Source organism: Hyaena hyaena, unplaced genomic scaffold (assembly GCF_003009895.1).
Source record: "Hyaena hyaena isolate Hyena2069 unplaced genomic scaffold, ASM300989v1 scaffold_579, whole genome shotgun sequence".
Classification (NCBI taxonomy): domain Eukaryota; kingdom Metazoa; phylum Chordata; class Mammalia; order Carnivora; family Hyaenidae; genus Hyaena; species Hyaena hyaena.
This window is the reverse complement of record NW_024081207.1, coordinates 238,691-261,020: the sequence shown is the minus strand read 5'-3', so window position 1 is coordinate 261,020 and position 22,330 is coordinate 238,691. Positions and strand designations below refer to the sequence as shown.

Sequence of the window (22,330 nt, the reverse complement as noted above, 5' to 3'; positions counted from 1 at the left end):
ATGGGGACATGGGGTTGTAGGTGCAAATGTTTAGTTATGTGGAGTGAATATATTCTGGGCAGCTAATATACAGCATAGTAATAATGGTTAACAAAAATGTATGGTATACTTGAAAATTTCTAAGAGGATAGATCTTAAGTTAAATCTCACCATATGCGCATATACAAAAGAATACCTATATGGAACACTGAGGGAGAAGTTTTTTAGCTTGGTTGTGGTGATCTTTGCACAATGTGTGTATATATATCATTCAAATTATACACCTTAAAATTTTTTTCCTGGAGTGTTTTTTAAAAATGTGTGTATATATTTGGCGGCGGGGTGGGGGGGTGGGGGGACAGGCAGGGGAAGAGGCAGAGAGGGAGGGACAGAAAGAATCTCAAGTAGGCTCCATGCTGTCAGCGCAAAGCCTGACCTGGGGCTCTATCTCATGAACCGTGAAATCATGACCTGAGACGAGATCAAGAGTCAGTCTCTTAACTGACTGAGACACCCAGATGCCCCTGTACACCTTAATTTCTGTAAGTCCAGGATATCTCAATAAGGTTGTCTGAAAGAAAACAAAGCATTGCTTCTCTTAGCTAATTAACCTACCTTCTCCATCATCAACACTTTCATCACACTCTGTAATAGTTGGTTGTTTGGTGGCAAGTAACAGAAATCTCTTAAGCTAAACCAAATATTAAAGAAGACATCACAGAAATCAAAAGCCTAAGGGAAAGGATGGGTATGAGCTCAAGGCCACAGCTCCATTTTCTCTGATTCTTTCAACTTTTTCTCCTTGTGTTGGCTTCAGTCTTGATTGGTTCCCCTCATGGCAGCAAAAGGGCTGCTTCAGGACTCACATTACTCAATGTTCCACCCCAGAAGAAAAACGAGTGTTCCAAGGAGAAGCCCATCCAGTCTTGAAGGTCTGCACAGGGTCCTAGATTTGGAGTGGAGTTAGCTTTCTCTAAACCATACAAGTTGTGAGATACAGTGTAGTTACCCGAACAAAATTGGGATTATTACCTAGAGAAGGGGGGATGAGTGTTACATAGGAAACAAAATATCCCACTAAAGTCCACTCCTTTGGTGACCCAACATTGGTACACTCTCATTCCCTTAAATTATCATCAGAAATACCCATACTGACAAATGTGGACTCACCTTCTGCCTCAAAGGGTGAAGCCCTATGACTCATCTAGTTACTGTATTCAGTATTTTCTGGAAGATGCATCATACTCTCCATCATGTCTGGAAGTAGCAACTCATGGGATGGTAACCTATGAATTCTGAACTTCATTACCATCAATATAGTAAGTGCTAGGGGAAAAAACCCAGTGTATCTGCAATAAAAATTTCAAGAAAGGCAATTCTCCATTTGAAGAAGGGGACAATGGAAAACACATTCAGAAGTCATTGGCCTACAGTATATACAATATTGAGGAAATATTGGGGGGATTCCTTGCCATGATGGTAAAGCAAGTTCCTCAGTCAGCAGAGATGGTTGGTCCCAATTCTGGGTATCTGCCCCATTCACTGCCTTGTTAAAATCTGAGTGGGCATAGGGTTGATGTCTTTCAAGGAGTGTCACTGCTTTAATAACATACTTCTTGTGGGTACAAGTTCAGGGATTGCCCCCAAGGAATGGGCAATTTCAGGCATAAGTTGGCCACTTTCTTTGGCAAGTCAGTACCCTAAAGAATTTACTGGGTTTCTTCTATTCAAGGCCATGGGCCAGTAGTTGAAGTTGGATTTTGTCTCACGTCAGAATCCTTGAACTGGCAACTGGGCTCTCTGCCTTGCCCATTGCCCTGTTCCTCAGATTTGTGGTATCTTCCTTTACCTCTCGCGTGAAGGTACCCCAACACTGCTTCCTGTCCCCCAGCCGTATCCTAGCTGCATGTCCGCAGTGAGTTGTCCCAGTCATGAGGCTGCATGTGTCTAAGACCAGATGCTCCATAGAGACCTGGGAGCTGGGGGCACTGTTTTTCCAGGACCCCAATCTTTTCTCTTGTTAAATCACCCAACTTGCTACCTGCGTTCTAACTCCAGTTCTATACATCAGCTTTGTTGACTCTGCGGGACTTTGCTCATCAAAGTCCAGTCACTTTGGATTGCAGACCACAGGCAGAAAGGCCCTCTCTCAGCAAAGATGAGTTTTTATCCCTCCCCATTTTCAAATGGGCTACCTCCTTCTAAATTTGAGTCTCTTAGGACCTTAACAAAGATTGCCAGAGGTAGACAACATCCTGAGTATTTTCCTCCAGATCTCCAAATGTCATATCTCCCTCCACATAGGGACTCTATCCCAGAGTAAAACAGGAATAAGTAACCGTTTTGCTAAACCGGGATCACCAACTTCCTAGTTCCGGGTAAAGACACTTTGCTGCTCTCTGTGTGAACACATCTTCTTGGCCAAGCCACATTTGAAGTTTGCTTATTGTAGCACCCCTTTCTTGGTACCAAACTCTGGGTCAGTTTGGACAGTTTATAATTCAAGTCACAGAAAAATCGTGTTCAAACTGGTGTACACAGTAAGGTTTTATTAACATATGCCACCAAAAGCCCCAGAGATGGATCACAAGTCTCCAGCTTGAGTTCCTTGCAAGCCTCTTGGCTCAGACTCCTTTTATATATCAGTTCAGTCTTCAGCTTGATTCCTTCATGGAAATAATCAGGCTGTAGCTGGACCTAACATCACTTTTGCAAAATGCGGCCCCGTCCCTCAAAGGAAAACTGTTTTTCCCTCAAAGCTGCCAATGAATGCCTTCTCCAGTCCAAACTCCCACATGCCAAGACCTGATGTGTGTCTTTCCTCTGGTTCAGAAGGCAAGTCAGTGACCTACAAAGCACATAGGCTGCAGGGGTGGGAGTGGGGCACAAAATCAGGGTAGCTGCCATGTTAGTGGGGGTAGTCATCCCCTACCATGATACAGGACAAGGTCAGGAGACCAACCCAGTGTCCACCACACGGTCCCCAGTAGATTGCAAGAGCCACAGCTACCTCCTAATGCCCTTTGCTGCCCACCCCAGCCCCAGCCCCAGTGTCTGGCATACAGTAAGCACTCTGAGACCTAAATGACCAATCCATCCATTGTTTTCAAACGCTTCCAGCACTGGCCCCCTTGCCTGTTCCCACACTCCCAATTCTCCACACCTAACATCCAGCTCCCCTACATAAGCCTTCCTACTCCAGGGGACATTTGTCACACTTGAGGGACACAAATTCTCCAAGTGAGAAATCTGAAGGCACTGATTTAAAGAGTCAGGGGACTCCTAAGTACAGAGGCCTTGATGTGTTGGCAGCTTTGAGGAAGGAAAGCTGGAGCCAAGACTGGTTGTCCAGCGTCTGCTGACCTTGTGGGCCTCAAATACACAGATGTGTGAGTTGTGAATACACTATTATGTGGGGAGGGCATTGATCTCTCTAGCATCTCAATATGAAGATCTCTCTTAATCTCTGCGAATGTGTTAAAGGGTGAGCTCTATATCCCCCATCCCCTCCTTGGGTGATTAGTCAGGATTGGGGGTCCAGCTCAGGGCTAGGCTGTAGGAGATCAGAGTTTCTAAGCAGGAGGAAGAGCCCCAGAGAGTGCTGGTGGGGTTCACCAGCTTTGCCCAGGGAAAATTCCATTCACTATCCACGTTGGCCATCTGTTAAGTTAAACAGCTCTGCCCATTAAAAGAATAAATGGAAACTACAACATTGCTATCAATGCAGCAGCAGCATCAAAGACAGGTAATGATTAGCAACACCTTGTGTGTATTTGCTTTTCTCACACACCTCATCTCACTTTGATCCTTGAAACACTCTAGAGCATAGGCGGTAGCAACTTTTATCCTCCTGAGGACCCACTGATTGGAAGGCCCTAACATTCATTAGGGTGCTTTTATCTGCAACAGTGGCTCTTAATCGGGTGCAAATTGTTTCCCCCTCTGAACCCCAAATATTTGGCAATCTGTCCAGAGACATGTTGGGGTGTCAAAGCTGAGGGAGGGGTTAGTGCTATTGGCATCTAATGGGTAGAAGTCAGGGTTGCCACCTAATGTCCTGTAATGCATACAATAGCCCTCCCACCACAAAGAATTATCCAGCCCCAAATGTCGATAGTTTCAAGGGTGAGAAACCTTTGGCTAAAAGTAACAGAAAACCCTGACTCAAATGGCCTTAAACAAGAAGTACTTTTCTAATCTCACATTATCAGAAATCCATTGCTGAGGTGGACCTCAGGATTTTGTCCGTTAGTGGCCATGTGTGTGCATATGTGTCAAGGACCAGACTAGCAGTGTCCAAGGTCCCAAGATGCATACAGAATTTACTTGGGTTCTGTCCTAACATGGAAACTTCAAAAGGAAGGACAGGCCATTTCTTCTTTGGTGTCCCCAGAACCTTTTCAGTAGAACTTGCCTTAGTTTCGTTGGCCAGAACCAGACAACATGTCCACCTGTAAGCCAGTCACTGTCAGGGGAGTGGTCTGTGTGAGGGTATGGATGAGGTCAGCCCCCTGAACATAGCAGCTCAGAGAATGCTGGGTTCTGAAAGAAATAGGGAGAGGAGGTGGATGCTAGGTAGCAAAAGTCCATGTCCACCATGTCTTCCAAATTGGTCAAAGGGTTAGTCATCACAATTAGCACTTCTGAAAGTTTCATGTGCACACAGACCACCTGCAGTGGGGGTGGGAGAGTCTTGTCTAAAAATGGGGGTTCTGGAAGCACTTGGGTGGCTCAGTCAGTTAAGTGTCCAACTTCAGCTTAGGTCATGATCTCGCTGCTTGTGTGTTCAAGCCCCACATCTGGCTCTGTGCTGGTAGCTCAGAGCCTGGAGCCTGCTTCGGATTCTATGTCTTCCTCTCTCTCTGCCCCTCCCCCACTTGCATTCTCTCTCTCTCTCAAAAATGAATACATGTTAAAAAATTCTTTTAATAAAATTTTTAAAATGGGGGTTCTGATGCAAAAGGTCTCAGGTGTGACCCAAGGTGCTACATTCCTAGCCAGCTCCCAAGAAGATGCCCATGCTGGGGGCCCACAGATCACACTTTGAATTACATGATGCCCTTTCCCCCCTTTTTATATTTTATATTGAATTGTGGCAAAATACACATAGCATAAAATTTACTGTCTTTTAAAAAAAATTTTAGGGGCGCCTGGGTGGCTTAGTCGGTTAAGCGTCCGACTTTCGCTTAGGTCATGATCTCGTGGTTCATGGGTTCGAGCCCCGCGTCGGGCTCTATGCTGACTGCCAGCTCTGAGCCTGGAGCCTGTTTCAGAGTCTGTGACTCCCTCTCTCTCTGACCCTCCCCTGTTCACGCTGTCTCTCTCTCTCTCTCTCTCAGAAATAAATTTTTAAAAAAAATTTAAAAATTAAAAAAAAATGTTTAAACATTTATTTATTTTTGAGAGACACAGAGAGACAGAGCATGAGCAGGGGAGGGGCAGAGAGAAAGGGAGACACAGAATCTGAAGCAGGCTCCAGGGTCTGAGCTGGTAACACAGAGCCTGATGTGGGACTAGAACTCATGGACCATGAGATCATGACCTAAGCTGAAGTCAGATGCTTAACTGACTGAGCCACCCAGGCACCCCTAAAATTTACTGTCTTAACTATTCTTAAGTGTCTAGTTAGGTAGTGTTGAGTATATTCACATAGTTGTGCAACCAGCCTCCAGAAGTCTTTTCATCTTGCAAAACTAAAAACTCTAAGTCAAGTTTAGAATTTGACTACTCCAGATTGCTCATATAAGTAGAATCATAAGTATTTGTCTTTTTGTGGTTGGCTTATTTCACTTAGCATGATGTCTTCAGTGTTCAAACATGTTGTAACATGGGTCAGAATCTTCTTTCTTTTTTTTAAGTTTATTTATTTATTTTGAGAAGTGTGGGGCAGAAAGGGAGAGAGAGAGAGAGAGAGAGAGAGAGAGAGAACTCCAAGTAGGCTCCACACTGTCAGCAGTGTGAGCCTGATGTGGGGCTTGAACACATGAACCTTGAGATCAAGACCTGAGCTCAAATAGAGTTGGATGCTCAACTGACTGAGCCACCCAGGCACCCCAGAATCTTCTTCCTTTTTAAGAATAATATTCCACTGTATAGATACATCACATCTTGTTTATTCATTTGTCCATCAGTGGACACTGGCTTGCTTCTACCTTTTGGCTATTGGGAATGATGCTGCTATAAGCATAGGTGGGCAAACATCTCTTCAAGATCCTGCTTTCGATTCTTTTGGATTGAGTGGAATCACTGGATTATATGGTAATTTTATGTTTCATCTTTGGAGGACCACTGCACAGTTTTCCACAGTGACTGTACCAATGCTGTGTGTTCTTAAACTTTACCACACATTAGGCTCATACTGGAAGACACAACCCATGCTTGGATCCCTCTTCTAGCATTTGACTTAATTAGCATGGGGTAGGGCCCGGACATTGGAACTTTTAAAAACTCTCAGGAGAGTCCCATATACTGCCAAGTTTGAGAGCCACTGTTTCCCTGTCATTTGCTTTTTCCTCATAAAGTTATGAGCAGGTTTTCTAGGATGATGGGATTTCAACTAAGTGGGACGTTATAGTGGGTTGTCTAATGTCCATGTTTCCAGATAGCTAATGTTCACCTACTAGCAGACAGTGTCTGTCCCCCCTCCCCAGGCACATCAAATCCTCATTAGCCATCAACAGGAAGATTTAACTATGACCCCTGATGGCTTTGAAGTCAGAGAACTTCAGAGCAGACAGACCTCAATAACGGCCTATTCCTTTTTTTTTTTTTTTTTTATTAAAAAAAGGGACCTTTACTTCAAAGGAAATTTTACCTGGAATCCCTTTATATAAAATAGATCAAAGCAGAATTACTTTGTTGACTTTCGAAAGAAGGGAGGCCACTAGAGCCTGCTCTGGATATGTGGAGCCATCCCTATGGCCCCCCTTGTGTCCCCTTCAAACCCCTGTCTGATCCAGCCTAGTCTTCATTTCACCCTAAGAAAACCAAGGCCCCAGAATTTAAGCTGCCTGCTCAGAATTCTGCACCGAGCACAATATGGTTGGCTCTGCTTCCCAGGGGAGCACTCTGTCTAAGACCCCATGCATCTCCTGGGTGGGCTTCAGTGAGGGCTACATCATGGTCGGATCAATCACTCAACCATCATATGGCAATACTACGCCAGATGCCTTAACATGGTCCCGCCTTGTAAAAGAGTCTTAGATTACAAGGTGTTCTCTCAATGACCCCATCTTGAACCACAAACTACTGTTTGGGGAGGATACATTGGCAGGAAATGACTTCAACCAAGTCAGGTTTAGAGGCTCACAGAAGTCACTTACCTGTTTAAATAAGGAGTAAAAGGGTCAATGGAATTTAATCATGATTCTCAAAGGGATGACCTTCTAATTGCAAATGTTTGGCATCGTTTAAAGATCACTTTAAAAATCTATACAATGAGTCTGTGAGGAGGCAATCACAAGTGCCCCATTAGATTAATGGAGTGGGGGTGGGGGGTACTACTCTAATATCATACAAATTGGTACTGGGGGCTTGGGATACAATTTCCAGTGGGGACATTGTACACAATTCAAAAAGTGACATCTCTCAACAACCATTAGTTGGAAGTGAAGTTCGTTATCCTCTAGAGCCCAAGTAAGATGACTCACTGGGAGTGACCCCCAGTGACAGAGAAACAGGCGTGGACCATACATGAATATGGTTAGAATACTATAGTTTCTTTGAAATATAAATGTAAAAGTGTAATATTTCTAAATATATTACTTTGCATAGTCTGTGATTTTAAATATGTATAATTAAATTATGAAATGAAAAGGTATAAGTAAACAATTTTATCTACATCTCTATGAGTTCATGTATTCAAATGACCAAAAGAAAACATTGCAGGTGGGGTCTTCTTATTCTAAGTAAATAAGAGATTATCTTGTTTTTGTGTTTGCTTTATATGTGGGCATATGTGATACTGCCTACTCTAGGGAACTGAGTTTTTAAAATTTTTTTAAGTTTATTTATTTATTTTCGAGACAGTGACAGAGGGAGCAAGCAGGGGAGGGGCAGAGAGGGAGGGAGAGAGAGAAAGTCTCAAGCAGGATCTGCACTGTCAGCGTGGAGCCTGAGTGGGGCTCAAACTCACAGACTGTAAGATCATGAACTGAGCCAAAACCAAGAGTCGGACACGTAACTGACTGAGCCACCCGGGTGCCCCGGGAACAGATGTTAATACAACCTAAGTTTTTTGTTTTGCTCTCACATTTTATTGAAGGGGTACAGGACAGAAATCTGCATAGGTGGCAACACTGTTAAGAATGCTGCTACCCACATTTGTCCTAGAAAATGCCCCTCGTGGTGAATCTTGAATGTGAAGAAAAAAGTATACCTTTCAAAACTGGTATATTTCTACCTTTATGAAGAAACAGAATTCGTAAACTTATTTCTCTTTTTACTCAGTCTGCTGGGAAGCTTTGAGCTAAACTAAATGACCACATAGAGAAATTAACATGGATAAAACCTCTCTCCCCATCTAGTTATCATATTTGCTTCTTCTACTCAATGCCCTCATTTTCTTTCTAATTTTACCTTAAAACTTAAATTCATGTGCTAAGAGTACACACATGCTTTTTAAATTATCCTGCTTTAGCACTTTCAACAAGAGCCAAATCATGAAAAGAGCCTAAATGTCCAACAACTGATGAATGGATAAAGAAGATGTGGTTTATATACACAATGGAATACTACTTGGCAAAGAGAAAGAATGAAATCATGCCATTTGCAGCAACATGGATGGAACTGGAAGGTATCATGCTAAGTGAAATAAGTCAGTCAAATAAAGACAGATATCATATGTTTTCACTCATATGTGGAACTTGAGAAATTTAACAGAAGACCATGGGGGAAGGGAAGGGTAAAAAATAGTTACAGAGAGGGAGGGAGGCAAACCATAAGAGACTTTTAAATACAGAGAACAAACTGAGGGTTGATGGGGAGGGTGGAGGAGAGGGGAAAATGGGTGATGGGCATGGGGGAGGGCACTTGTTGGGATGAGCACTGAGTGTTGTATGTAAGCAATGAATCTACCCCAAAACCAAGAGCACACTGTACACACTGTTTGTTAGCCAATTTGACAGTAAATTATAAAAAAAAAATGCTGTTTTTTTATGTACTCAAAGCCTCAAAGGTGTGGAGAATAAAAATCATTCCTAAACTAAGCAGATTTATGGAAAAATTAGAGTACATCCCCATGGCCTCAAAAACTGCAGCCTTGTCGCACCAAGAGAAGGTAAGAGAATGAGGGTGACAATAATCTCAGGATTGTCCCTACAGAGGCCTTTAGTCTCCAGTATGCAGATGGAGGGACAGTGGAGTTGGACCAGAAGGGAATGAGGACAGCGCACATTTCTCACCATCAGGATCCAAGGGAATGTTGTCTATCAAGTATCACTCCTGGCTCTATATATCTCTGCCCCGCTCCTCAAAGCTACATCTTCTCTCTTCAAATGAGCCGGTTTGCCTGTCCCTCCCAGTCATTCATAACGAAAGAATGAAAAGAAGGGTAGTAATATTTCTATGACAATAAGGTCTGACTCTGAGGGGCTCTCTCCCCCTTAGCTGTTAATGGTCTAAGGGCACACGTTTTGGATGTGTCCCTTTTTGGGATGAAGCTCATGGCCTCAAGACATAGGGCTCCACATTGTACAGTCAACTCAGAAATTACTTTCTAGAGCCTACCATGTTCACCACAATGTCATGAGGTTGGGTTGTGGCCACACCTCTTCTCAGACTACATGCTGGGGCATCATTGAATGGCTTTCTCTGTGAAGATTGCTCAGCTGGTGGGCTCTACACCTGCTGGCGGCCATCTTTGCCACCACATATGGAGAGCCTGCCTGAGAAGGAAGCAACCAGGAGAAAAGCAGATCTGAGAGACAGAAGCCCCTGGCAATGCAGATGGGCGGAAGAAATGCCCAAGAGAGGGAGTCAGAGATAAGTGGGTGCAAATATCTGCCCCTTCACTTACTAGCTGGGAGACCCGGGAGAATTTCTGAACCGAAGACTCCATTTCCTCATCTATAAGGTGGGCATAATGAAGTCACCCAACCACAGGATAGCTGTACAGATCAGATGAGTTAACTGAATGTCAAATGTGCAGTACTCTGTCTGGAAAAGAGTAAGCACTGCTATAGGAGAGCCAATTCAATGGGATTGTATTACATCATGATTTCCCTAGCCTATTATTACACAGATCTCAATGGTTATATGATCAAGTTGATTTCTATTGCTTCTAAGCACTATCTTCTTTTTTTTTGTTTTTTGTATGTTTTTTTTAAATTTAAGTTTCAGCTAGTTAAAATACACTGTAATATTATTTTCAGGTGTACAATATAGTGATTCATCACTTCCATGAAACACCCAGTGCTCATCACAAGTGCCCTCCTTAATCCCCATCATCTATCTCTCACACACACACCCCACCTCCCCTCCAACAACCCTCAATTTTTTCTCTATAGTTGAGAATCTGTTTTCTGGTTTGCTTCATTTTTTCCTCTGCTATGTTCATCTGTTTCATTTCTTAAATTCCACCTATGAGTGAAATCATATGGTATTTCTCTGACTGACTTATTTTGCTTAACACAATACACCATAGCTATATCCATCTCATTGCAAATGGCAAGATTTCATTCTTTTTGATGGCTGAGAAATATTCCATTGTATATATACACCACATCTTCTTTATCCATTCATCAGTCGATGGACATTTGGGTTCTTTCCATAATTTGATGTTTGTTGATAATGCTGCTATAAACATTGGGGTGGATGTATCCCTTCAAATCAGTATTTTTGTATCCTTTGGGTAAATACCTAGTAGTGCAGTTGTTGGATCATAAGGTAGTTCTATTTTTAACTTTTTGAGGAACCTGCATACTGATTTCCAGAGTGGCTGCACTAGTGTGCATTCCCACCAACAGTGTTAAGAGGGCTCCCCTTTCTCTGTATCTTCGCCAATACCTGTTGCTTCCTGCATTGTCGATGTTAGCCATTCTGACAGGTAAGAGGTGATATATCATAGTTTTGATTTGTGTTTCCCTGATGATGAGTGAGCACTAACTTCTAAAAAACGAGCCTGTGTGTCCTTCGCATCCCATGAAGACCCTCTGGCATCTGCCCCTGTAAGGGTCACCGATTGTCTACCTCTGCTCAGCACTGGCTGTCTCTACTTCTGGGACCAGCACCTCTACTTCCCCTTGAGGATTCACTCTTTTCCAAACCTCAGTCTCTGTCTTCCCAATATCCTGGCATCAGGGGGCAACCATGTTCAGGCCTGGCCAATGAAACTAGTATATCATTTTGGCTACTGCAAATGGTTCAGAGATGGGTGCATTCTTTAGCCCAGGCCAAATTCAGCTGGCAGGATATGAGTTCAGAACTGCTGGCAACAATCTCTGCCATCACCTGTCTCAGAACCTGCCTAGGAAGGAAGCCACATGTAGGAAAACAAATCTGTGAGAAGGAAAGAGACAGATTCCCAGTACTCATCTGCAAACCTGGGTCTAGCCATGCCTGAAGGTATCTACTCCTGGCCTTTTCAATTGTATCAGGCAAGCTTTCTCACTTTTGTTTAATTCAATTTAAGTTAGGACTGTGCAATTTCTAACAGAGTCTTAACTGACACACCCCCAATATTCATTCACTCATTCATTTACTCATTCAATAAGTGTTTGTAGTATACCTTCCATGCACCAAGTACAATGCAAGACACAGAAGCATCCCCATTCCACTCAGAGGCCTGGGGCAGGATGAGTCCCACAGCCAGGCATCAGGGATGGAAAAAAATCATTTTTCAATGACCATTAATCCTCATCATTCACAAATAAAAGCATATCTGCCTTCCTTGCCCTTAACTCCAATTCTACAATGGCAAACAAGGTTCCTTGGTGGCTGTCTCACCCATGGCTCTTTAATTGTAAATCTTTCTCCTGATGCATGCAATGAATACCCAAATAAATGCAATGATTCCTCAGAAGTTTACTGAACATCACCTGTTACAAGGCCTTGGGTTAAGTCTATGAACATGTAGTACAAAGACTTCTGCAGGTGGCTGTCAGAGAAAACCTCAGTGATGAGGGGGAACATTCCCAGAGGCAAGAGGTCACCTCTTTAGGAATTGTAAAGGAGAGGGAGGACTGTCTTCACAGGCTCTAGACTCCAAAGTCAGTGTGGGTCGACTAGAGCCCTCCGGGCTGTGCTGGGTTGGGGGTAGGAGACCTGAGTCTGATCTCAGTTCTGCCCATGAACTTGGACGCGTGACCTTGGTCAAGCCACTTCCATTTCATGTGGATAAAGTCAGAATGTTGACTGGCTGGGCCTAATTGTTCTCGTCCCTCCCAATGCTATGTGTCTTTGCTAACTTACAGACTTTAGGTGGTACAAATTCATGCAGGTTCGTAATCCCTATTCTGCCATTTTCAGGTCCAAAAAGCTCTGAAAACCAGAAGATTGTTTTGTTTTAAAAAAAACTTACTTGGCAGCAAAACCTGTCCTGGACCAACATAAAGCTATTTATAGTCTTTTATTATCCCTCTTAGTGTGAATATTTATACATTTCACCACAGGAATATTAATGGGTTTGTTTACAGCATACTGAGCCAGACTCTACCAGGAGGAATGTTCTATAACACACAGAACCAGCATCATATTGCCTTTCTAAAATTAAAAAAAAAAAAAAATCTGAATTCTCCAAAATTTCTAGCCCCAGTGGTTTAGACTTAGGTTTTATAGATGTAAGCTAAGATCACTGAGCCTGTAGCCAAGGCACCCCGCAACAATTTCTTGCAGAAGGCACTTGTCTCCCTGGCTTGTCCACACTCCATCTTTCTTGTCTATGTCACTAAGACTCCCAACCTTCTCTCCCCAAATAGAATTGTCCCCTTACTCCTGTCTGTGCTGGATATCCTTTGTCTGGATAGTAGTTCTAACTGGGACTATAGCTGGTTACATCTTTGCTTCATGAAAACATGTCCTGTACTTTAGAGCCTTGTTCTCTGTAAAGGACCAGGGGCTGAGCTAAGAAAAATAAGTCATCTAAGGAATGGATGAGTGTATTAGCTACCCTCCGTGGACAAGACATTTACATTTGTAACAGATGTTTTGGCTTATTTTTATCTTATTTATTTATTTATTTATATTTTTTTTAAGTTTTATTGTTTATTTATTTTGAGAGGCAGAGCGAGCAGGGAAGGGGCAGAGATAGAGGGAGAGAGAGAGAGACAATCCCAAGCAGGCTCTGTGTTGTCAACACAGAGCCCGACACAGGGCTCAAACTCACAAACTGCAAGATCTTGACTTGAGCCAAAACCACGAGTTGGATGCTTAACTGACTGAGCCACTCAGGCATTCCATATTTTTATTTTCAATTGTGATAAAATACTCATCACACAAAATTTACCATCTTAATCATTTTTAAGTGTACATTTCATAGTGTTAAGTCTATCCATATGGTATGTGCAAGCAATCCCCAGAACTTCTTCATACCCATTAAACTCTAACTACCCCTCCCCAATTCCCCACAGCCCCAGCTCCTGGCAACCACCATTCTTTCTTTTTCTATAAATTAGACACCTCTAGGTACCTCATATAAGTGGAATCATACAGCATTTGTCTTTTTGTGACTGGCGTTCCTCAGCACAATGTCCTCAAGCTTCACCCACTTTGTGTCATGTGTCAGAATTTTCCTTTTTGGTTGAAAAATATTCCATTGTGAGTATATACCAAATCTTATCATCATTCATTCATTGAGGATCATTTGGGTTGCCTCCATCATTTGGCTATAGTGGGTAAATCTGCTATGAATATGCCTCTCTCTGCTGTTATAGCCCCAGAAAGAAAGGGAAAGCAATGTCATCTTGGGAAGGAGGAGGATTTTCCCCTAGAAAGAAGAAAAGAAAGGGACAGCCTATCTCTTCTGCCTCTTTCTGGAGAAAGCTTCCCTTATCCAAAAGAGAGAAGACAATGTCTGGGAAGTCGGTAATAGAAGCAAGGGACTTGATCTTCCCTTTCTGGGACAAAAATCCCAAAGTGGGCAGACATGTTGGATTCTTGAGGATAATGTCTGGAATGCTGGCTGGGCTGTGAAAAGGGTGCCTGAGACCTAGTGGCCTCCTTCCTTGGGCTTACCCAGAGATGACAGGAACAGGCACTTGCAGAACGTTTGGGGCAGTGGTGCAGCACTGTGAACAATGGCTAGATAGATGATCCTGAGCACAGGGAAGATGCGGTGAGGGCTAATGAGGGAGCCAAAGCTTGGAGTCAGAATGAAGAGGCTGCATAAGAGGGAGCCTTACAACCAGGGCAAAGGGCCAAGTCACAGACTCCAAAAGTGGGTGCCAAGATATCCCTAAAAGACCAGAAGAGGCCAATCATCCGTGTGGACCAGAGAGACCACACTGCCACAGGATCAGGCTATTGCCTTGCAGATTCCATGAGTATTCAAAGCGTTGTGCCCCTACTGCCAGAAGGACCCACCAGTACCTCTCTCCACTCCCACAGCACAAAGCTCCTTAGGGAAGGCAGGAAGGGGCAGAGCAGTCCCTAAGGAGATACACTTTCCAACACAGACTCTTCAAGGTTTGCAACTGAAGAGACAGAGTAGTAGGTCCAGAGTCTGTAAACCAACTGATACGCCCATCCCCCAGCTGCTGGTGCTGCTGCTAATGCTCCCAGGGGTGGCTCTCCCCAGAGTAGTGTCTCAGCAATGGAAGGCACCTGGGAGGCACCTGGGAGGTTAGAAGGCCCAGGTCCTGCTTGAGGGCTGCCAGTGACCTCTCACCCTGAAGTAGAAAAACCCAATCCCTTCTTCTCAAGGTGGGACCACTCTCCGGCACCACTCTTGCCCCAGAATACTCATGGTGTCAGGCGGAAGCTGATTCCAAGCCGGCACCACAGCCTACTCAGCTCCTGCTCTCCTGTTTCCCTCTCCCCAGGGTTTATCATGAGGGTCACCAGATTTAGGAAATAAAAATACAAAGTGCTCAGTTCAGTTTGAATTTCAAATAAATAATTTAAAAAACCTAGTACTATAAATATGATCCCCAAGTATTTCATAAGACAGACATATGAGGGAAGCCTAGGTGGCTCAGTTGGTTAAGCATCTGACTCTTGGTTTTGGCTCAGGTCATGATCTCATGGTTGGTGGGTTCGAGCCCCGTGTCAGGCTCCATGAGCCTCTCGCTGCCTCTCTCCCTCCTTCTCAAAATAGATAAACTTAAAAAAAAAAAAGATAGACATACCAAAGAAGTCATTCATTAATTATCTGAAATTCAAATTTAACTGGGAATCCTGCACTTTTTTCAGGCAGCTCTCTCCTAACACCTCTGGCTCAGCAGAAGCTCCTAAATCTGCCCCCACTCCTGACCCTGAGCTGCCAGGTGAGCTACAGGAGTCAGAAAGTCTTCCTGCTGAGATTTCCCTCCTGGATCTTAATCCATGTATGTCTCCCTATCTGGATCTGACGAGAGCCGCACACTCAGAAAGCTTGAAGGGGAAACGGCATAATACATGGCTAGGGAGATAATTGCTGTAGGACAACACGTCACTCAGAAGTTGCCTCGGAGGCAAACACTCGTTTGGATGTCGGGGTGCCCCTGCTTCTCTGGAAAGAACGTCTGGTGCCAGCAGGGCTCACCCTGGGTCTAGGAACCGAAAAAGGATTGTGAGCAAGTGGGAGAAATGGAACCTAACAGATGTGGTTTGGGCAGGGACGGCACCTGCTACCATTGCTGTTGTTGCTCTTCTGATGCCTCCCCTGGAGAGGAAAGAATGTGGGCTCTGGAGCCCCCCAGACCTGAGCTTCCATCCCAGCATTGCCTTTTACTAGATACAGAACCCTCTTTGCCCTGTGGGCCTTACTTTCTCAATCCTCTATGTGCCTGCCTCTTTCTGGCCACAGTTCCACATAATCCTCAAAATTCATCTGGCAGCACCAAAAAATTGTTTCTGTTTTGAGAGATGAAGAAACTAAGGCCCAGAGGGACAAAGAAGTTCCCATATGTAGTAAAAGGCAATGTTGGGATGTAAGCTCAGGCCTGGGGGAGAGGGGGAGCTCCAGAGCCCACGCTCTTTCCCCTCCAGGAGAGGAATCAGAAGAGCAACAGCAGCAATGGTAGCAGGTGTCCCTGCCTGCCCACATCCTCTTGGGGGTTCACGGTTCCCTCAGCCAGCACCTGTGGCTCGCCTGGCAGCTGAAGGGTGCCAGCAGATGGATAAATGCCGGGTGCTGGGATGGCTCAGGTTAGGTGTGCCGGGTCACCTCCAACATGTCTCTAGAGGGGTCGAGTCCTGAACCCTTCCCAAATGATCTAATTGCACTTAAATTAGGCTCTCAGGGTTGGCGACTGGGAAAGCCAGCCTAAAAGAGCAGTTAGTGCCTCTCTAGGCTCCCCAAAGCATCATGGGAAGTTCTTTCCCATGTATTACCTCATTCACCCTGCCCTCCCTCTGAGGACGTGGGCTCTGTGATTACTCCATTTTACAGATAAAATACTTTCACCAATGCAAGGCATTGCAGGGCCTTAAACCCAAGTGAGCCTCAGACCAATATCTGCATTCCCAAGTGCTGAGTCATCAGGGGAGATTTTGCTGGATTTCTGGGCAGTCATTTTCACTCCTTCCAGCTGTGCACTGCATTCTTTTACTGGGGTGCAAATACGAACTGGGGCAGCTGGCTGATGGCCAGCAAGGGGACATTTCATGGTGGTATAGGTGGATCTGTGCAGTTGTGTAGTATCGTAAGCACTGCACTGACTTCACCCTAAGATATGTGAGGTCACCATGCTATGTGTCTCCCGCCTGTTTTTTGTCAGACAGAGTGCTTTAGACCTAGATTCAGCTTTCCTTGATTCCTTTTGTGCACATCTTACGTACCTGCCCTTGTTTCCTGGTCCTCAGCCCAGTGGTTCTTCTTGTAAGGACCCCTCCCATTCTGCATGTCACTGGTTGTGAGGGTATGTGTCTATGTTCTGTGAGTTTCGGTACAGAAATGGCCCTAAGTGACTTACCCAATTTTCCCAAGTGCAAAGACCTACTTAAGACTCTTTCCCAAAAAAAATCACTAGCCTTCTAGACTCTAGCTTCAGATAGAGGGCCTCAGCCAGGGAGTGGTGTTCTTCTGTTTCTGATTATTTCCATTCAAAGCCAGGTTCTCAAGGCCATAAAGAAAGGATTTCCCAAAGATTGCCATTGATTTCATTTATTGCATTATTTATATGAGCAGGTAATGAACTGTTTGTACTGCAAACAGGGTTTTCGCAGGTATTACACAAAGGAGTTTCAGTAATTCCCAGAGATCTTTTGGCATATTATAGCCATCAAAAGATAAGCCTGCCCATTTGTAAACACACTCTTGGACATGCACCATAGGCACATTCCTTAGAAGGAAGAGACTCAGTTCCCTGGCCTGGGTAGGGCGGCGCTCCTCTCCTGCTAAGGACCAGTCTCAACCCTGGATTGTCAGGGAAGAGTTTAGACTGAAAGAGACCTTAGCCTCAATGACTCTTTTGAAATCAGACACTGTTTTGAGCATCTATTAAAAGTTCAGATGAGACGCGACCAACAGAAATGCAAAGGGTCCAAGTAAGTGAAAAAAAAATAAATTAGTGAGGAAAAACAGTGCAAGGGTAAAGATAAAGACTGACATTTGGCATTCATCAGGGAGGTCACAAAAAGTGTGGTCTGTGGCTGAGTGCGGTCCCACATCCCACAAAAACGAGGTAGTCCCCTCTCAGGAACATGGGTCCCAGGTGGCCAGGTCTTGTGAGTTATTTCAAAAGAATCTAAAAATTTTAAGTTTTATGTGAATGCTCCTGTTTTCTAAATGTTGGACAATAATTCAAATATCTCTCACATGATGTGGACCCAACCACACAAAGCCATACCACCATCTTGCCTCTCCTGCTGCACAGACTTTCCTTCCAGAAAAATGTCCAGTTTGCACATATAAATACAATTCGACATCAAATTTCAGAAATCCGTGAACCTCTGCCTTCAAGTTTCAAGTGGCATAAAACCTTCATCTTGGGTGAGCGGTTCTCATCTTTAAACTTGGACATGGTTTGGGGCACCTGGGTGGCTCAGTCGGTTGAACATCAGACTCTTGATTTCTGCTCAGGTCATGATCCCAGGGTCATGGGATTGAGCTCTGCATCGGGCTCTGTGCTGAGTGTGGAGCCTGCTTGAGATTCTCTCTCTCTCTGCCTCTCCCCCCTCTGCACACACACAAACAAACAGACTTAGACATGGTTTCCTGGGAACATGTTCTGACCTTCACCATGAAGGTTATCTACAAACAGGCAACCAGTGTGCTTGCTTCCACTTCCATCTTCCCATTCGGTGGCCAGAGACTACTCCCAGCATGTCCCCTTAAATCCTCACAGAGATTTTCATCCAAAAAGCATCTGCTGATGTTCAGTCCTCAGGAAAATGCAAATCAAAGCCACAATAAGGTATCACCTCACCCCTGTTAGGATGGCTATTATCTAAAAGACTGGAAATGCAGGTGCTGTGAGGATGTGGAGAAAAGGGAACCCTTGTGCACTGCTGGTGGGAATGTAAATTGGTGCAGGCACTATGGAAAACAGTATGGAGGTTCCTCACAAAATTAAAAATAGAACTACCAGATGATCCAGCAATTCCACTTCTGGATATTTAGCTAAAGAAAGCAAAAATGCTAATTCAAAAAGATATCTGCACTCTCACATTCATTGCAGTACTATTTACAGCAGCTAAGACATGGAAACAACCTAAGCATCCATGGATGGATGAAAGCACAAAGAAAATGTCATGTACACATAAAACAGAATATTATTCAGCAACAAAAGCAAATCTTGCCACACGCAACAACACGAATGAAACTTGAGGACATTATGCTAAGTGAAATAAGACAGGGAAAGACAACTATCATATGATCTCACTTATATGTTGGATCTAGAAAATAAATAAATAAAAACAAACTGAGTTCATAGATACAGGGAACAGATTGGTGGTTCCCAGAGGCAAGGGGTGGAAATGGCGGAAATAGGTGAAAGTGGTCAAAAGGCACAAACTTCCGATTATAAAGTAAATAAGTTACAGGGATGTAACATACAGCGTGGTGACTGTAGTTAATAATACTGTATTATAGGGGTACCTGAATAGCTCAATCAGTTAAGCAACTGACTCTTGATTTTGTCTCTGGTCATGATCTTGCGGTTTGTGAGTTCAAGCCCTGTGCCAGGCTTTGCACTGACAGTGTGGATTCTGTCTCCCTCTCTCTCTGCCTCTCCCTCTCCATCTTTCTGTCTCAAAATAAATAAAAATAAACTTTAAAAAATACCATATTGTGTATTTGAAAGTTGCTTCAATAGTAGATCTTCAAAGTTCTTATCACAAAAACAAAATGTATTATTATATGTGGTGTTGGATGCTAACCAGACTTATTGGTGATCATTTCACAATATAAACAAATATTAAATCATTATGTTGTACACCTGAAACTAACATGATGGTATATGTCCGTTTATTGTACATATGGTATATCTCAATTTAAAGGGCAAAATAAGCATCCACTGGTGAAGACATGATTTCCAGCGCATGTAAACCTGGCTGAAAATGCTAGAGTGTGGTCCCCAGTCTCTTCCCTTCCGAGCCTGATTGCTGATGGCAGATGCCCAACCAAATCATGCTTGGTGCTGGTCCTGTTCATGTGGGTCAGATACACACACCCCACCCTCATGATATCTACTTCTCTACCTGGCCTTTGGATAGAGCCCCCTGGAAGTGACCAAAGAGACACATATGCCACCCCTCTCTAATACAAAAGAAGACTCGAAAAGCTCTTTGCACATCTTGGGTTCTGAGCCACTGTTGTATGCTCAGTGCTGCTGCCCTGAGTGGTGGTACAGGGGCAGGAAAGAGCCAAGCCAGGGCATTGGCTGGACCTGTGTTTGATCTAGGCTTTGCCCCTGACTAGCCAGGAACCTGGACCTGAGCCCACCTCTCCATTACCACCACCACATAAAGAGTTCTCATTATGGATAGACAAGACACACTGAATCCTCAAGGGGTGTGTGTGTGTGTGTGTGTGTACTCTGAAACTCATTTATTAAGCTTAGAGAGCTTAATAACACATCCATGACTGTGTAATTGGCAAAGAGAGGAGCTTGAATCCTCATGTTGAGCTAATGCTTGTGAGTTCTGCCAATGCTTTGTAACTATGGGCCACCGAGTGGCTTAGAAGCACCACACATGAAGTGCTCTGACCAGAGAGGTCCTTAGAGATGTTGCTATAACCATCACCTCAAGCCACAGCCCTGACGCTCAATCTCTGTCTGGATTTACAGAGCATGCTTGGTCCCAGAAAGCTCATTTCCCCCAGCCCCTCCTGCCTGGCACTCCCAGTGCCCTGACTATTGCTACTTTTCCACGTTTGGCCAACCTTCGAGCCTCTTCAACTTCAAAATGCTGCCATCTTGCTGGTCAGGTGGCTATGTTTTTCTAAGTCCAGACCCATGGGGCTTCCTGCTCTGTCATTGGTTCTCATCAGCCTGACAGCACCAAGGGGAAGGTCACTGTCACAGCAGCTGGGGAGAAGCTCCATACTAACTAGTCACATTAGTTTGCCTAGATCACTTTCCCTTTCTCCGCCTTAGCTGTTTCATCTATAAAATGGGTGAGGTGGAGTTAGGTTGATACTTTTCTAAAGTGTGCTCAAAAGAGCATTAACCTCTCATCTTCCCCCTCACTCTTGAGAATTTACAGTGTATGTACTTCAGCTTACTCAAGGCATTGACAAGTCCTGTGCAGCAAGCAAACTGCTGTCTTGGCTTAACACACCATCTTCTGAGCTTCCTAGACCACACAGCTTTTTAATTGACATCAGTTAACATTCCTTGGGCCAGTGTTCTGTGGAACATGCTTTGGCTAATTTTCAAGTATTTAATGGTAGTCTTTGCTCTTGAGTCTGTGTTGGGGTCCAGAAGACCTAGTTGGCTTCAGGCCCTCTGGAATTGATAAGGTCCCTGACCTCTGCTTCCCTGGCCATCACCGAACATCTGTTCTCATGGCCAACTGTGGTGAGTTCTTGACTTCTCAAGAGCTCTCTCTCTCTCTCTCCTTTCTGATGTTTGCACCTTTCCTGACCCCATTCCATGTGGCTTGGGTGGGGCTGGCCTTGCTACCTGGCTCCAGGAATATCCCTATGACCTAGGTCTGGCTGTTGAGGTAACACATCCTCCTGGCCATCGTGACTGGTTTGTGACAGGCATGGCACCCCAGTGGGATGAACTAGAGAACTCTGGTACTTTTGCTGGGAAGGTTAGGAAAGAACTGGTACCTTCTTCCCAGCATGGTTGCAAAGCAAGTTGTTTCTTCCTCTACTTTGGGAGAGCCTGCCAGAGAGATCTCCAGGGGAGGCAGAGCTGACAACGGTAACTGATAATTCCCTGATGATATCACCGAGGGGCTGGATCCAGCCTTTCCTGAAGCCATGGCATACTCATCAATCATTTTCCATTAAACTGTTTTGAGTTTGGTTTTTACCTTATAACTCAAAGAGCCCTTCCCCACCAATTTTACAAGTGGTGTGGTGGGAATCCAATATTAGAGAAAAGGGAAAGAGGCTGTAGAGCTTGGTGAAGCAGTGTATGGGAAGCATCTGGGAAATGGAGTGGGATGGTTCCTGTGGCATTGTGTGGGACCAGGCAAGAAAGGACTGATCACAAGGACCCTGGCAACTGTGCAATGCTGAACCTAGAGGAATGATGCACCACTGCCAGTGTTCCAGGCCACACCTAAACATAGGCCGGCCATGACAGAATGCACTCTACTATAGCCTTGCTTGTGGTTCTGGTGGTCATGGACCCTCCAGCTTGGCATCTCCCGGGAGCCTGCAGAATCTCAGGCCACACCTCAGACTTACTAAATCAGGATCTGCATTTTAACAAGGCACCAAGTACTGTGTGTGCACAACCCTATTTGAGAAGCACCGCTGTGGGGTTATCGGTAGTGTCTGTGGTAGCATGCCAAGATGGCCACCATCAGCTCCTTCCTTCCTGTTTGCCCACCCACAGGAAGGTGGACGGTTTCTTCAGGCCATTCATCTGGGCTTGCCCAGGAGTTGCTTGGACAACAGAATGTGGTGCAGTGGTGGTACCCGTATTACGCGTCACCCCCAAGAAGCCTAGCAGCTCTGCATTGTCCCTCAGGAGCCAGCTGTCATAAAGTCTGAATACCTCAGGACCTCATTGCTAACCACATGGAGATGCCATGTGGAGGCCCTGTGGGTTCCTGAAAGGTGAGAGAGTGGCCTTCACCAATGCCATGTAGA

At 44.5% G+C, this 22,330-nt stretch overlaps 1 protein-coding gene across 4 annotated transcripts in view; it reads right to left on the bottom strand.

Annotated features, from left to right (window-relative positions):
- BANF2 (BANF family member 2) overlaps positions 1–22,330 on the bottom strand; it is a 35,916-nt gene that overhangs the window by 9,100 nt on the left and 4,486 nt on the right. The window contains exon 2 of one of the 4 annotated variants that reach the window (XM_039256518.1): positions 12,388–12,456. The exons of 2 other annotated variants lie outside the window; for them this stretch is intronic. In XM_039256518.1, the coding sequence (XP_039112449.1) occupies positions 12,388–12,411 (24 nt within the window). In that variant the 5' untranslated portion in view covers positions 12,412–12,456. Of the gene's footprint in view, positions 1–4,393; positions 4,522–12,387; positions 12,457–22,330 lie in introns of all 4 variants that reach the window. One more of the 4 variants, XM_039256521.1, reaches the window with a different exon arrangement.